The sequence below is a fragment of the Chenopodium quinoa genome, unplaced genomic scaffold (assembly GCF_001683475.1).
Source record: "Chenopodium quinoa cultivar QQ74 unplaced genomic scaffold, ASM168347v1, whole genome shotgun sequence".
Classification (NCBI taxonomy): domain Eukaryota; kingdom Viridiplantae; phylum Streptophyta; class Magnoliopsida; order Caryophyllales; family Amaranthaceae; genus Chenopodium; species Chenopodium quinoa.
In genome coordinates, this window is record NW_018742974.1 from 3,027,381 (window position 1) to 3,041,622 (window position 14,242).

The 14,242-nt window shown below is 34.5% G+C and overlaps 1 protein-coding gene across 4 annotated transcripts; it reads right to left on the minus strand.

Annotated features, from left to right (window-relative positions):
* Positions 1–219: 219 nt before the first annotated feature.
* Positions 220–12,395, minus strand: LOC110729245 (dihydroceramide fatty acyl 2-hydroxylase FAH1-like). Of its 4 annotated transcripts, none has more exons than XM_021908966.1 (7): positions 12,118–12,395; positions 10,815–10,876; positions 9,324–9,416; positions 5,053–5,249; positions 1,851–1,956; positions 654–800; positions 220–567 (listed from the first exon to the last, which is right to left on the minus strand). In XM_021908966.1, the coding sequence occupies exons 2-7, from the start codon at positions 10,860–10,862 to the stop codon at positions 457–459; spliced, it is 702 nt and encodes a 233-aa protein (XP_021764658.1). In that variant the 5' UTR covers positions 10,863–10,876; positions 12,118–12,395; the 3' UTR covers positions 220–456. The 4 variants fall into 4 exon arrangements, with proteins under 4 accessions (XP_021764658.1, XP_021764656.1, XP_021764657.1 ...); XM_021908964.1 differs by having other exon boundaries at positions 12,114–12,394; XM_021908965.1 differs by lacking the exon at positions 12,118–12,395 and having other exon boundaries at positions 10,815–10,994.
* Between the last annotated feature and the right edge of the window lie 1,847 nt (positions 12,396–14,242).

The following is a 14,242-nucleotide window of genomic DNA, read 5'->3' on the forward strand; positions in this document are numbered from 1 at the left end:
AGGAGTGACTAGAATCATAACAATAAAATTATTGTTATTTTTGCCAGAAATCAATCATAGCCAGTAAATATGTCATGTCAATTACAATTTTACCTTTTAGTATTGAACATTGAAAACAATATTATTTGTATAATATTTGATCTCTTGACCAAAGTTTATGTATTACAGTTTTAGCTACTAAACCATTCAATTTATGATATTATTTTTTAAAGAGAAATATTAATAAATGAGAATTTAGTCATACCAACCATAGTAATTTAAACTTTTAATGGTTACTACTTTACAGATAACAGGCATCCAAATCATGAAATCAGGAAGTGTTGCAAAGATTAAGAGCATGTAAATGGGAAGTAAGAAACTCTACAAGCCAGGCCTCTGGATGGAAATTAATCTCGGTAATTCCTCAGTCTTTACAAAAAATCTCTATACATCACCACAAGAACTAGAACACGATCATCAACGCACAACTTTGGGTTGGGGATATGTCCCAAACACATGATCCCATAAGGAGGATGTGATTCCAAACCCCATTGTTTGAGAACGGAAGTGATGATTTAAGTGGTATTTCTGCAATTACAATGGATTTTAGAACCCAATTGTACAATTTCGCATTACAACAATAGTACATTCATCAATTCAACAGAAGTTGTTACCTTAAGCTTTTTAGGAACTCCTGCACTGGGCTGTCCATGGTGCAGATAATAATGAGTAGTATCATACATTACATATCCCAGCAAAACACCACCAAATAAAGCAGGTGCAATAGATGGAGTAGAAAAAAGTCTGATTATGCTCCAAAACTGAAAATCAAATTAGAAAACATCAGTATGGAAAAAAGAAAAAAAGAAACGTGTCTTCATCCCTTTTATTTCATCACAATAGACACAAATTTAACTACTACACAAACTTTGCGCATAATTTGTTACACTGTTACAAAATCATCTTTCCTTGTTAACATGATGTTTTCCTACTTGTACCAATCAATAAGAAATCCAATAACTGTAAGATTTAGGGTAAATAGTTTCCTTGATATTGAACTACTGAATTTTCCCTAGTTTTAAAAGGTTTATTCTTCATTTATTTCCTTAAAATCATGGTTTTGCACTTTGTTTTTCAGGTTAAAATGAATGAAAAGACAACATAACCAGAAAAATTGTTGGACACAAAAAGCATATATTGATTTCATGGGCAATGACAGTATTGTCATTCCATTTACTATAAAGCACCCCTTCAATACCCTTAAGGCCTTAACCAATCATCACAAGTTGTGCCGATACAGAAGTTATTCATAATAATAAGTCTAGTCAGAAAAATAGAGATGACCTAGACATCATATAAGAAGTATAATCAAAAGTTGTATAGTTATCCTTCCACAGTTACAGCATCAACTCTCGGCAACACAAATTCCTGAGGAAATCGAATGTAAAAAAGCAAGAATTCAGGCATATATAGCATCCAATATATTTGATCAAAAGTTGGGCTTTGTAGAATCATCACTTTTCTAAGGCAAAGATCACTTAATCCTATAGGGCATACGAGGATTATTAATATAAGTACATGTTAGAAATTTCTAGCATCAGGTCATGACAGAGGAAAAGTCTCATGACATAGACTCAACAAGCTACTTCAGTCCTATGTTAAAAATAAATAACAATTAAAATTTCAATTCTGTAATCTCCAAATTCATACGTGAGCTTATATTCTTTAAGCTGTCATTAAGGTCAAACTAACCATACAATTGTCGCACACCGAACAAACAAAAAACCCTCTTATATGTTACAATTAACTTAACATTATATGTTCAGTATCATATCAAATTTGCAACGATAAATAAAATGAAGAAGACATACTGGTACGCAGAGAATTGCTGTTGCTGCTGGAGGAAACACAAGCCGCAGAGCATCCATGGGGTGTTTGTGATGGCAACCATGAAGAAGATAATGCATGGTGTTTGCCCTGCAACCATTTGTCAAACTATGAGCTTTGACTCTGTATTGACTCAGAACTCCAACAAAGATATGAAATCTTTACTTTATATTTTAAGTTCCAATCATAATCTTCAATTATCTTGTACCAAATATTCGTAAAATGGAAAATACAAGAAATTATACAATGTATGCTAACATTAAGAATTCAACAACCTACATTGCATGAAAAGTTACATGTATTGTGTAAAGCACAAAGTCTTCTGAAATCAAGAATCTGTTCATGCATTCATGTACAGATTTTACAAAAAGTCCTTGTTCCAATATTTTGCGCTCTAACATGTCTCACACTTGGATGATCTCCAGCACCCGACACTCATAGCAAGATTGACACAGTAGTATAACAATCTGATCATGCTACATAATCGTGATGAAAACCATAAAAGATGAACATTATTAAAGTTTTTCCCAATCCTATCCAGTTTTATAAAATAAAATAAATTCCACCCATAGCCAAGAAAAGAATTAAAAATGCATAATTTAGGGGTTAGTGAACTCACCCTGTGATTAGAGACAAAATTCTTTGAAGTGCAAAAAAATGCCTCGATTTAGAGATGTCATATAACACCTAATCACTATTTTTTAATTATACTTTTAGAATTGGCGAACTTCCTACATACATTTAGGATATACTAGAAAATTATTTGAATATAAACCGTATCGATAATCCTGCAAGTGGGGGTGGGGGTGGGGGGGGGGATGATACGTGTAGCCATAAGGGCTACAAATAAACACTATAAGAATTTCCTAAAACAATATAAATTTTATAATTCATGACTAAGACACGAGTTGAAGGGTGTAAGTAATGATTAGTTATTCATAATCTTTCTTTTTGGCTTCTTATATGCAGCCTAGCACTACTCAGTGTTCACCTCTCTACTCTTATTGACCTTCCTTCATGCATATCGAAAAGAAAAAGAGAAAACAAGATAGGTCAGCGTGGTCTCAGAGTCTCACTGGAGTTAATGCCACCTGTAAACCTCCAGCATAGTAACATATATGGATTCCCTCTGCCTAGCAACCTCTCACTGGCATTGGCAGCAGCTGACTTTTGCGCCTGACTTTTTTTCATTTGGTATTTGTCCTGTTACTTAAAATTATTTGGCTTAATAGTAATTAATTAAAGGTTTTTTGCTACTTTAGAATTATGTTGTTCTTTTCTTATCATTATGGCAAGGTCTCATAGTCTAAGGGAGCAATAGGGTTTTTTTTAATTCTTTCTACTCTTCTTTCGCATAGTTTATCCCCCAAAGGCCCGTGTATTGGCACTTCATTGTTCATTCTCTTATCTCATTATTAAACCTAATAAGATGTCTTCTCTCAATACTATCCCAAAGATTGAACAGGGAAAAATAAGCAAGGAGATCACACATGCCAACACCAATCATTAATAAGGAGCATTTGTTGCAGAAGGACAGTAGAAAGCTTTATAAGTAATTGCGGAAACCGCACCCCCTCTTATTTGGTGACTAGGTATGCTGAAATACTTATCGCCAGGATTTTAAAAACATGACAAAGGGACCGCCAATAACTGGTTGTGCACACACTTACCCACACACACACCAACCAACCCACGTACACGGGCACAAAAGCACGCGCATGTAGACACAGACACACCTTCATAATCTGAAGATCGACCTACACAAACTTACTAGACAATTTAATGCTGGAGTATTTTTGTTAAGAGAAGATGCCATTTTAAGCTAAGTAACCTAAACAAACTCATTAGACAATTTAACACTGGATTATTCCAATTAAGAGCAGGTGTCATTTGAATCTAAAGTGATAAAGTAGTTGATTGATTTTAAATTAAATGATTTGAATCAAGAACCTTGAATGATCTCTGAGTCACCCAGTTCAACTTTGGGTAAGGTCATATAAGATTGAGGTAGGGTCACTTAGTTTATTAAAAAAAACTAATAATAATATTTATAATAATACTTCCTCGGTGCTTTTGTGATTGCATCACTTGGAGTTATGAGCTTAACGATGCATAAATATAATAGTGAATATCTTTGATTATCTTCTAGTATAGATTACAAATAGTTGATATTTTGAAAGTACATATTGAGACCATTCTAGCAAGATATTACATAAATGTTTTTTTTTTAACGTAAAAAATTACAATGTACGATCAAAGGACAGTGTGAATAGTGTAAAGGTCCAAATGTGCCAAAAGGAAAAAATAAAAGTAAATAAATAAATAAATAAAAATAAAAATATAATTGGAGAAAGTGTTAAATTTCTGGTTGTGTCAAACAGATGTGTATCAAATTACTATTACCAAATTTTTGTCGTAATTCACATGTCAGATTATGTGTTTCTTGTCCCAATTTTAATGTGGTTTCTAATTGGACAATTAGATGAATCTTATTTCATACTATTAAATTTAAGGAAAATGTTGCCACTTTAAGCCAAAAAATTGAATAATAAGGGGGGAAACACACACACACACAGTTGTTGCATGAAAATCTACTACAAATAAACTGCTAGTGACAAATTGCATAGAAATTAGGTAAAATAAGTGATGCAATGATAATACTAAAAGAGACAAACAAGCCGAAATTCTTTAAAATTTGAAATATCCAGCATTATGCTCAACGACCTCAATCAAATAATTGCAACTTTTACAAGTAGCAACCTTGTTCTCATCCAGTCATCCAATCACTCCTACTATTTGATTATTAAGCCAGCCTATAGCCCTATACTATATCAGTGGAGATCATGGGCAACTACACAAGTCAAGGACTTTAGCATGCGAAAAGGAAGGTAATACAGATTCTAATTCCCTAGGAATTCCCAATCCTTACCAATCAAGTTCACTGGGAAGTCATCTAACGAAAGTTCCATGCCATATAAAAGGATCACTAAAGCAATAACGTGCATCCTTAGTACCAATAAAATTGTGGTTTCATTATTGCATTACTTTCACCAACTTTGAATTAGAGTATCGAATCCCAACGTAGAAATCATAAAAGCAATTATGCGAAGCTTATATAAGCAAATTAGGGTTGAAGGGGGGAACCACACATACCATGAGAGAGAGAGAGATAGAGAGAGAGCTAACCAGTAACTTTGTGTTTTTATGTGAAACAGAAATCTGTGCAAACTATACTCCATCAGTGACCAAAGGACGATACCAGAGACTAATGCTGCTGCTGCTTGATTAGGGGTAAGGCCCCTCTGCATAGATACGTAAACAAGCCAGCACGCGACTGGTAGCCATACCAGCGGAATCACCCACCACTTAGTGCGAGTTAAAATCTATTTCACATAAGACAATATTTAGGTAAGAGATCATGCATCACATTGCTGCTATAAAAAACATTACATAACAGTATAACACTATTGCTGGTGTATCTTTAATTCATGCTATTAATTGTACAACACAAGTACTTAAAAAATGATAGCCACAAAATAGCAATGACAATCTGTTTTATAATAACTATGAAATCTTTAAAGAGATCTTCAATTGAATTTCATATCAGGTTTAAGTCATCCAAATAACAATAACATGTCATAATATATTAATTTTGTAAGAGACAAAATGTCCAAAAGAAAGATAAATATTGGAGATACCATGTAAACGCCAAGATGTGTATGCCACATTGCTAGATCCTTGACTCACTAACCAAAATAGAGACAAAATGATGCTTAATAATTAATTTCATTGGGTAAGCAGGTAAGTTATATTTTTTGCGTGACAATAAAGCCATCATCTTTCTAATTTAACAAACCTAAATCCAAGTTTTAAAAAAAATAAAAAAATTAGAAGAGTTTTAAAGCTGCACACCAAATATGGAATCTAAAGAGTTTTTAGGAAAGAAGAGCATTCATAAAATACAAAAATATACTCCGGCTCCAAGGATGGTCAACGTACTGGATCACAAAGCATAGGAACGAGTGAATTCAAAAGGAAAGGTATTGCTAATAGAACTTAAAAGCCGGTTCTAAGTTTAACGGAAACAAGCAGGAAACTAACACTCGCTCTATCTCAACTTACTTGCTCATGGCACAATTTTTAAAAAGGGCGGAAAATAATGAAGAAGATTTAATGGAACCTATATTCAACAAGGGCATTTTGGGTAGTCTAATACTTTTAAGTTAGTAGTCCTTGAGTCCTTCGCCTTAGTATAAATAGGGGAGAGTATATGCACTAGGATATCATGTGAACTGTGAGGAAAAATGTTGAGAGTAGTAACCTCAAGTTACTAGGAGAGTGATAACCTAAAGTTATCAAGAGAGTAATAGCCTTAAAATATTAATCTATCACTTTGTACCCAAATTTCTGCTAACTCCTTGGCCTTAGTATAAATAGGGGAGAGTATATGCACTATGATACCATGTGAATTGTGAGGAAAAATGTTGAGAGTAGTAACTAGGAGAGTGATAACCTAAAGTTATCAAGAGAGTAATAGCCTTAAGCTATTAATCTATCACTTCGCACCCAAATTTCTGCCATTATTAATCAAAGTTTCAAGCTTTGATCTTTATGTATTAGTCTAATTAAATCAGAAATACAAGTCAGATTATCAGTCCATAACAAATTGGTATCAGAGCGGTGTCTTGGGCCTTCCGCTGCCGGAAACTGCCACTCAATTATTTTTTTATTTTTTTTTTTTTTGTAAAAAAAAGGGTTGTTCAGGCAGCCATAACAGCAGCCTTCGATCGCGTGGCAGAGGCTGCTCAATGTGCAATAGCTGATTACTTTGAGGCGTTGAGGAAGAAGCGTGAAGAGGAGTCCCTTAGGGTGGTGGTGAAGTCCGCAGTCGTCAAAGCTATGGCGGCGGAAAGAAAGAGGGCTGAGGAAATTCAAGCAAGTCAAAGCCAAGGCGGCCAGGATACAAGCGAGTCTAAACCCATCGTTTGTCAACCTCGAGGAAGAGCACAGCCAAGATGGTGGTGGTAAAAGGGTGCGAACTCCGGCGAACCAAGTACATGAGGTTCATGAAGGACGGACTGGGGTTAGGGAAGGTAGCCGTTGTATGCATCAAGAGCTCGTGAAATTGGGAGAATTTGGAGACGGGTTTAAGGGTGGAGGTCAAGGTAACTTTGCCGGTGAATCTGGTGGTGGGTTTCGTGGTCTTGCTAGTGGTGTTCGCACCGAATTTAGGGGGGGAGATGGAGAAGGAAACTTAGTGGTGTCTCAAGTGGGTCACCGGGAGCAAAATTCGAGAGAGAAGGTGCCGGTGAAAGTGGATCCGGCGGTGGTCCAGGATTACTTGGCGGAAATGGTGAGCATGGTTGTAAGGCCACCGCTAGTAGTGGACTAACAGAGAAGGCGCAAGCTTTGTGATGAGCGGATCAGGTGGTGGTCTGGGTCGCTGGAAAAAAAGATGGTGCAAGGTGCAAGAGCAGCGATGGAAGAAGCGGCGTAGGTGGAGGCGAGATTACCAGTGAGTCGTCACCATGGATGGTTGCAAGAAGGGGGTGTGACTTTTGAAGTGGCTTTAACGGCGATGGTGTCTTGGTCGTAAATGAACTAGGGTACTTTGCAAGTGGTGGGGGTGGAGAACTTCATGAGTGGTGGATATTTGGTAGGTTCCAAACGAGGAATTTGACTGAGCCAAACTTTAGCTTGAAGAGGAAGCCGGTGATAGAATATGTTAGTTAGGGTAAATGGGTCATGATGAGGAATTGGAATGTAGGGCATGTGGCAAAATATGGTGACTCAGTAATACAAACATGGACTAATTTTGAAAATATGTGGACTGATGACCAAGCAAGTATGGCCACCATCAACTATGAGAACATGGGGCACGTGCCTAGGTCTTCCCTGGCAAATCCAATTGCATCTACAAATAGTGAATCAAGACCTTCCGGCATGCCCTTTCAGACTAGGCCCACATTGACCTCACCAGCAATCAAACCCAACCATCAGCCCATTACTCAACCATGCACCAGTCCAAATAGGCTGACCCCACTTTTGAAACAACAATATTTTCCCTATTTCTTGAATCTACATACTTTCAGCCCACTTAAGAGAAAAGAGATCGACCCCCAGCCAACAATATTCGTTACCAGTATTTTCCCTATTTTTCAAGTTCCCTATTTCTCAAATTTTCAATTTTCCCTCCTACATGACCCAAAACCTGCAACCCCTACATTTTACAACACAATCTGCAATTTTTGCCTTGTTTCGGAAGCCTTGAGTGGTGGCATGATGACCTTCAGTACCAATGCCGAGCTTTAGCATCTCATTATTATCCACCTTGAGAACAAGGTAGAAGTTTAGGGGGCCGGTAATGTAATAGACCAACATTAGGAAGGGCATTTTGGGTAGTCTAATACTATTAGGTTAGTAGTCCTTGACTCCTTGGCCTTAGTATAAATAGGGGATAGTATATGCACTAGGATATCATGTGAATGTGAGGAAAAATGTTGAGAGTAGTAACCTCAAGTTACTAGGAGAGTGATAACCTAAGGTTATCAAGGGAGTAATAGCCTTTAAGCTATTAATCTATCACTTTGTACCCAAATTTCTGCCATTATTAATCAAAGTCTCAAGCCTTAATCTTTATGCATTAGTCTAATTAAATCAGAAATACAAGTCAAATTATCAGTCCATAGCATAAAACTTCCTCTAAAGTTTTTAAAGTATATGCCTACCAACCAACTCTAATCAGTATCATATTGCAAAGAAGAGCCTTCAACACTAACCATCTAAACAGGGTTTACTTAGTTGTATAGACCTATTTGACTCTAAAATCTTTTCATTCAATTTATATATTTTCAGCCTTATGTACATTCATCATTCGGATTGGTATGAGGTCCATGAGATGTGACTTCTCTAGCTTGATAGCCATCTAGACATTGGAATTCTAGCAAACTAGTTGAATCAAACACCACAGATATATTTTTGGGAAAAGTTCCACAAAAAGGCCATGTTTGACCAATGGCTTTTGGCTGAAGTTTTGATCAGTATTCGCTTTTCAACTTAATAATATGGTCAAACACCAAAATTAAAAGTCATGTCAACACCCAAATACCCAATAATATGGTATTCACCTTTCAACATGTTTCCAAAATTAAAAGCTGACAAAAGCAAAAAAAAAAAAATTACAGCTTTACATCACAAAATAAAATATGGAAAAAAAAAATACTAAGATAATAATTAAATTCACATATTATAACTAAGAGCCAAAAGTCGAATATGAACTTCTATATTAACAGAAAATGATAACAGCTCCATAAAACAACCAATAAAAACACCTACTATTGCTTGACTATAAAAACAAAGTGAACTACCAAACAGGCAACAATTAATTGCCGTTAAGGGACCAATAGCAAAGTTTATGAGTTAAAATTAAGCACGAGTAGTACACATAATTGATTTACCTCCAAATTATCATTTGCAAAAAACCGAGGGCCCTCCTTGCTGACAATAGGTTGATGAACCCATTCATCATAAGCTTCTCCAAGATGGCCAACCTGCAACGCTAGATGTATTATATTACTAGTAACAATAACTCCTCCATTTCATATTAGTTGACATGTTTCTTTAAGCACGTTTTCCATTGTATTATCTAAAACATCAATATATTCCATTATTAATATGCAAAAACTATAAAAATCAGATATTTGAAAAATATACTTTGAGACGAATCTAACAAGACCCTACATGACCATTTTTTTGCATTAGTATAAATTAAAAAATGAAGTCAAAGTAGCTTATGTGTATTGTACCAAAGTCAAAATGTGTCAACTACTACCCATGGTTTGAAAATGCGGTTTCGGTCGCAATCGCGGAAACGGTCACGGTAATTCGGTAACGGGCTTGATGCGTTGATCGAGGTTGTCGCGCAAGAATTTTATTTTATTTCATTTTTAAGTTTTATGTATTCTTAAAAAAAAATAATTAAAAAAATGGACTTTTCTTAAAAAATAAGAATAAAAATAAAAATAAAATATGGACTTAACTCTAGACTAAAGGTGAATGTGTAATAAGGGGTTGGGAGCCACGTGGGAAAGAAAAAAGATAAAGACAAAGGGGAAGAGAAGGGGTAAAGTCAGATGGTGCATGGTGGGGTCAAGATAAAAATTACTGTAAAAGAAACTAAAGAATATTCTAGGCATCCAGCTGTCATACTTTATTACCTAACCACTCCAATTTTCTCAAAAAAAATAAAAAAATCGCTTTTATTTGCCAGTAACAAAGTCGTCTTTCATGGAGATCTCGCCGGAAAAGTGGTTTTAAAGCTTAAAGTTTGCGATTTTTTTCTTCGAATCTCGGTAAATAACGTTAGATGCGGCCGATTTTCAGCTTAAAACGGTCGTACTGGCCGAAATCTCGGAGTTTCAAAAAGCAGCGTTATGCATCGGGAAATATCGGATCGGCAACTGAAATCCGTTACATCTCAACCGATTCGCGACGTAACGGCCGAGTTTTTACACCATGCTACTACCTCCGTTACATATTAGTTGCAACTTTGGAATATTTTATCTCTCACAAATAATACTCAAAGTTGCAACTAATATATAACGGAGGTAGTAATTAAAAATGAAGAAGTATAGGAGAGAAAATAACATAATCAAGAAGAGAAAGAGGGGAATCATGAGTATGAAAGAAGACAAAAAATAGCATCTGATTATAGGAGCTGAAAAGGAAGCGTGTATATAACATAGATATGATGAGATTTCATTAACTTTTGAAAGGAAGAGCAAACTAATGACAAACGTGGCATAAAATTATCATACAAGAAAGTAGAATAAGCTGCTAAACCAGGTGACACGGATGCAACAACTAAGAAAAGGACATGGTAAACAAAAGATCAGGTCTTGCAGAGTTATTACCCAGCTATTACAAGTAAATAAGTGATAAAATCATACCTGGAAAACCAATGGCTCGTTTAAATCTACCTCAAACTTGACAACCATCCTTGATTAGATAACTACAGAACACAAGCACGACAGCAATATTACAACGACATTCATCAAAAAATTCATCTTTTAGATATTTAAGAACTATATAAAATAACAAAAAATTGCATAAATTTTTTTTTTCTCTTTTTGTGTATTTATAGTATGGGTGACCCTTGCATGACATACTTCACAATTTAAATGCAAATCAAACATGGAACTGTTAGTTCATCAACAATCAATCAAAGTCTTAATCCCATAAGTGGGGTCGGCTACATGAACCAAAAGTGGTTATTCCGTGTAGTAATCAACAAAGCATGAAAAATCCTCATCCACATACATAAATCACAAAAGACAAAATTTAACACTCAAATAATAAAATGGCTGCAATGCTATAGTCAAATGTGCATATTGTGGAACCAACCAGCTCAATCTCAATACCCAAACGAATTTAATATCCTGCTTGCTTGAGGGAGGTAAAGGAAAAATGATTAAAACACATGAATATGCTTTAATTTTTTCTACTATAGGAATACGAGAGTCACTAGTATACTATAGGAAGAAGATGTTAACTCGTTAAGAAAAAATGGTAAGATAACGTTTTTCGAAAACCATCAAAGCTTTCCCAATCTTAACTATATCAGTGGATAGCATGCTTATTTCAGGTTTCAATGTTTTACAATAAATTACCATGGATAGATGTAAAGCAGAACTAAAACGAGAGCTATTTCAAATCAATCATTTGACAAGTGCATCATATCTTAAAAGTCTGCAGTGAATTGATGAGAATGGCACAACTATTAGAAAGGTAAAGAAAAAAAAGTTACTTCCGCAACTGTGCTTAATTAGGACAAGATGCCAATTAAGACTGGACATATTTATAGATTATAATCAGATTTTAATTTATAATGATATGAAAAAAAAAAAAAAATCAAGATCTAACTTTACCAATATACAAATAACTGAAGATTTTGAATAACAAAAGAAAAAGAAAAGCACATATTTTACACTATTAACATGCAGCAAATAATTCAATAATCAATCTGATCCAAGAAGAAAATTCCATATTCATCTAATATTCAAGGGTTTCGCATCACATTGAAACCACATTTGACTCCGTTATCAAGTTAAATTCTTAGCATTACAGTAATTAATCCATAACCAATAGCTCAACAATCAATCTACCTTAGTACACCCTAAATTGAATTAAACTAACGATCAAAGATAGATTGTGAAACAGATATACGATGATTAAGAAATACATCTCACCTACACTTTAATTGAGGATAGAATATTAACAAGCCGCCGCTTCAAGGGAGGAGCCAAGGCTCTCAACTCGCTTCAATGGAGAATTCAGATTAGCCGCTTCAATGAAGAAAAGAGGAGGAAGGAGGGGTACATTGCCTGTTGCCTCCAATGTCCTTTCAATTTTATTATTTTTTTTTTTAATGGTTTTTCACCACATTGGCCAAATACCCAAGAGTTTTTAACAAATTTTATCTTGTTGTTTTCAAAATTTAAATTTTATCTCGATGTTTTCAAGATTTATGAAGGAAAATTTGTAAATTGCAGCCATTTAAAGTTTGTATTTTGCAAATTGCAGCTATTTAAAAAAAATTTCGCAAATTACAGCCATTTAAAATTTTTTTTTGCAAATTGCAGCCCGATTCAATTTTTTCATCGGTTTACATGTTGAAAAATCATCGGTTAAGGTTTTAAGGGTCATTTTAGCCCTTAGGGACCCGAATTGAGCTCAGAATTAGCAAAAAAATAACGTAAGTATCTCGTTTTGCGTAACAAAAATGTATCGATTTGTGGGAAACTGTAAATATGAGACACTTACGTTATTTTTTTTGTTAATTCCGAGCTCAGTTCGGGCCCCCAAGGGCTTAAATGACCCCTGAAACCTTAATTGAAGATTTTTCAACATGTAAACCGATGAAAAAATTGAATTGGGTTGCAATTTACAATTTATACGGACTTTTAGGCTGCAATTTGCAAAAAAAAATTTAAATGGCTGCAATTTGCAAATTTTCCATTTATCAAATACCTGGATTTTATACAACGAGAGCATACCACAGATACATTATACACGAAAAAAAAATTACATAAAGATAAATGTAAGAGCAACTACAATGTTGGCTAATTTATTTAATAGCTTGGCATGTCACATCAACTTCTTAAGCTACAAGAATTCAAGCTATTTGTTGCTCCAATGGTTAAGCTAGTTGTAAATTAATTTATTTTCAAATTAATAATAACTATTTTCCAAGCTAATTAGCTCTACAAAGCTAATTTGCTTGCCAAAGCTAATCAACAAGATTTGCAACAATGGTGAAGCGACTAGCTTAAGATTTTTAATATTTGCAAGCTAGTCCCTTTTCCCAACCATTGGAGTTGCTCTAAGTGATTATTTATGTTACTTGAAAAAATACAAAAAAAAAATTAATAAATAGCGGGATGATTAGGGTAGTTATTGGTGTATAAAAAAAAATTTAAAAAAAGTGTGATTAATAGAATTTGATTTGATTGTGGTGAATTGATTCTACAATTATATTATAGATTCAACAAATATCCTTTATGACTAACCGTATTTGGCTTTGTTAGTCATTAACGAACTCTTTTTTTTTTTTTTTGACAAGTTTAACAAACTCTCAGATAGCTCATTAACTTTAAATTAAACAATATAAAATGTCATGTTTTGCGTGTTTTAGTTTTCAAGCTGTAAAAATTTCTTGGTAAAATTTTACTTTTTATGGGCAATTGTAGTCCTTAAAGAACAAATGTACAATCAAAATTGCCATAAAAAGCCTAGTGCCTAAGGAACAAACATATAAACAAATACTTTTTTAGAGGTGATCATTGTGTGGGTAGGACTGGGCCGAAGCCAAAAAAATCAGTCGTCGGTTCAGGGGGAGGGAGAGCCTGGTGCGCCGACGAGAGAAAGATTGGGCGCCGGCATGGGTGGGAGCAGAGTGTGATGGCTGGCTAGTGGAGGAAGGGGTGGCTTTTTTTGTTTTAAAAAAACTTTATTTTTTGTGTAAAGTAAAAAAAAATTAATAAAATAAATAAATAAACTAACTATAGTTAAATATTATTCTATAATTTATCATTAATTTTATGGTTAGTTTAATATAAAAGATTAAATTTATCACAGATAATAAGAATTTTTTTAATTCACTAATGAGAAAATTTAAAACTACAGTGTTACCAAAGAGAATTTTCTTTAATTTAATGTTTTTAGCAAATCAAGATCACCAACAGTATGGTGATTATATTCGGTCCCTCCGTGTAAGGTTTAGTATTGTTTGTTTGTTAGTAGTGTGTGCAGGGATACAAATTTGGAAGATTTGTCTTGTAAATTTGTGGAATTGTCGTCTATCTGTTGGTATAGGGGT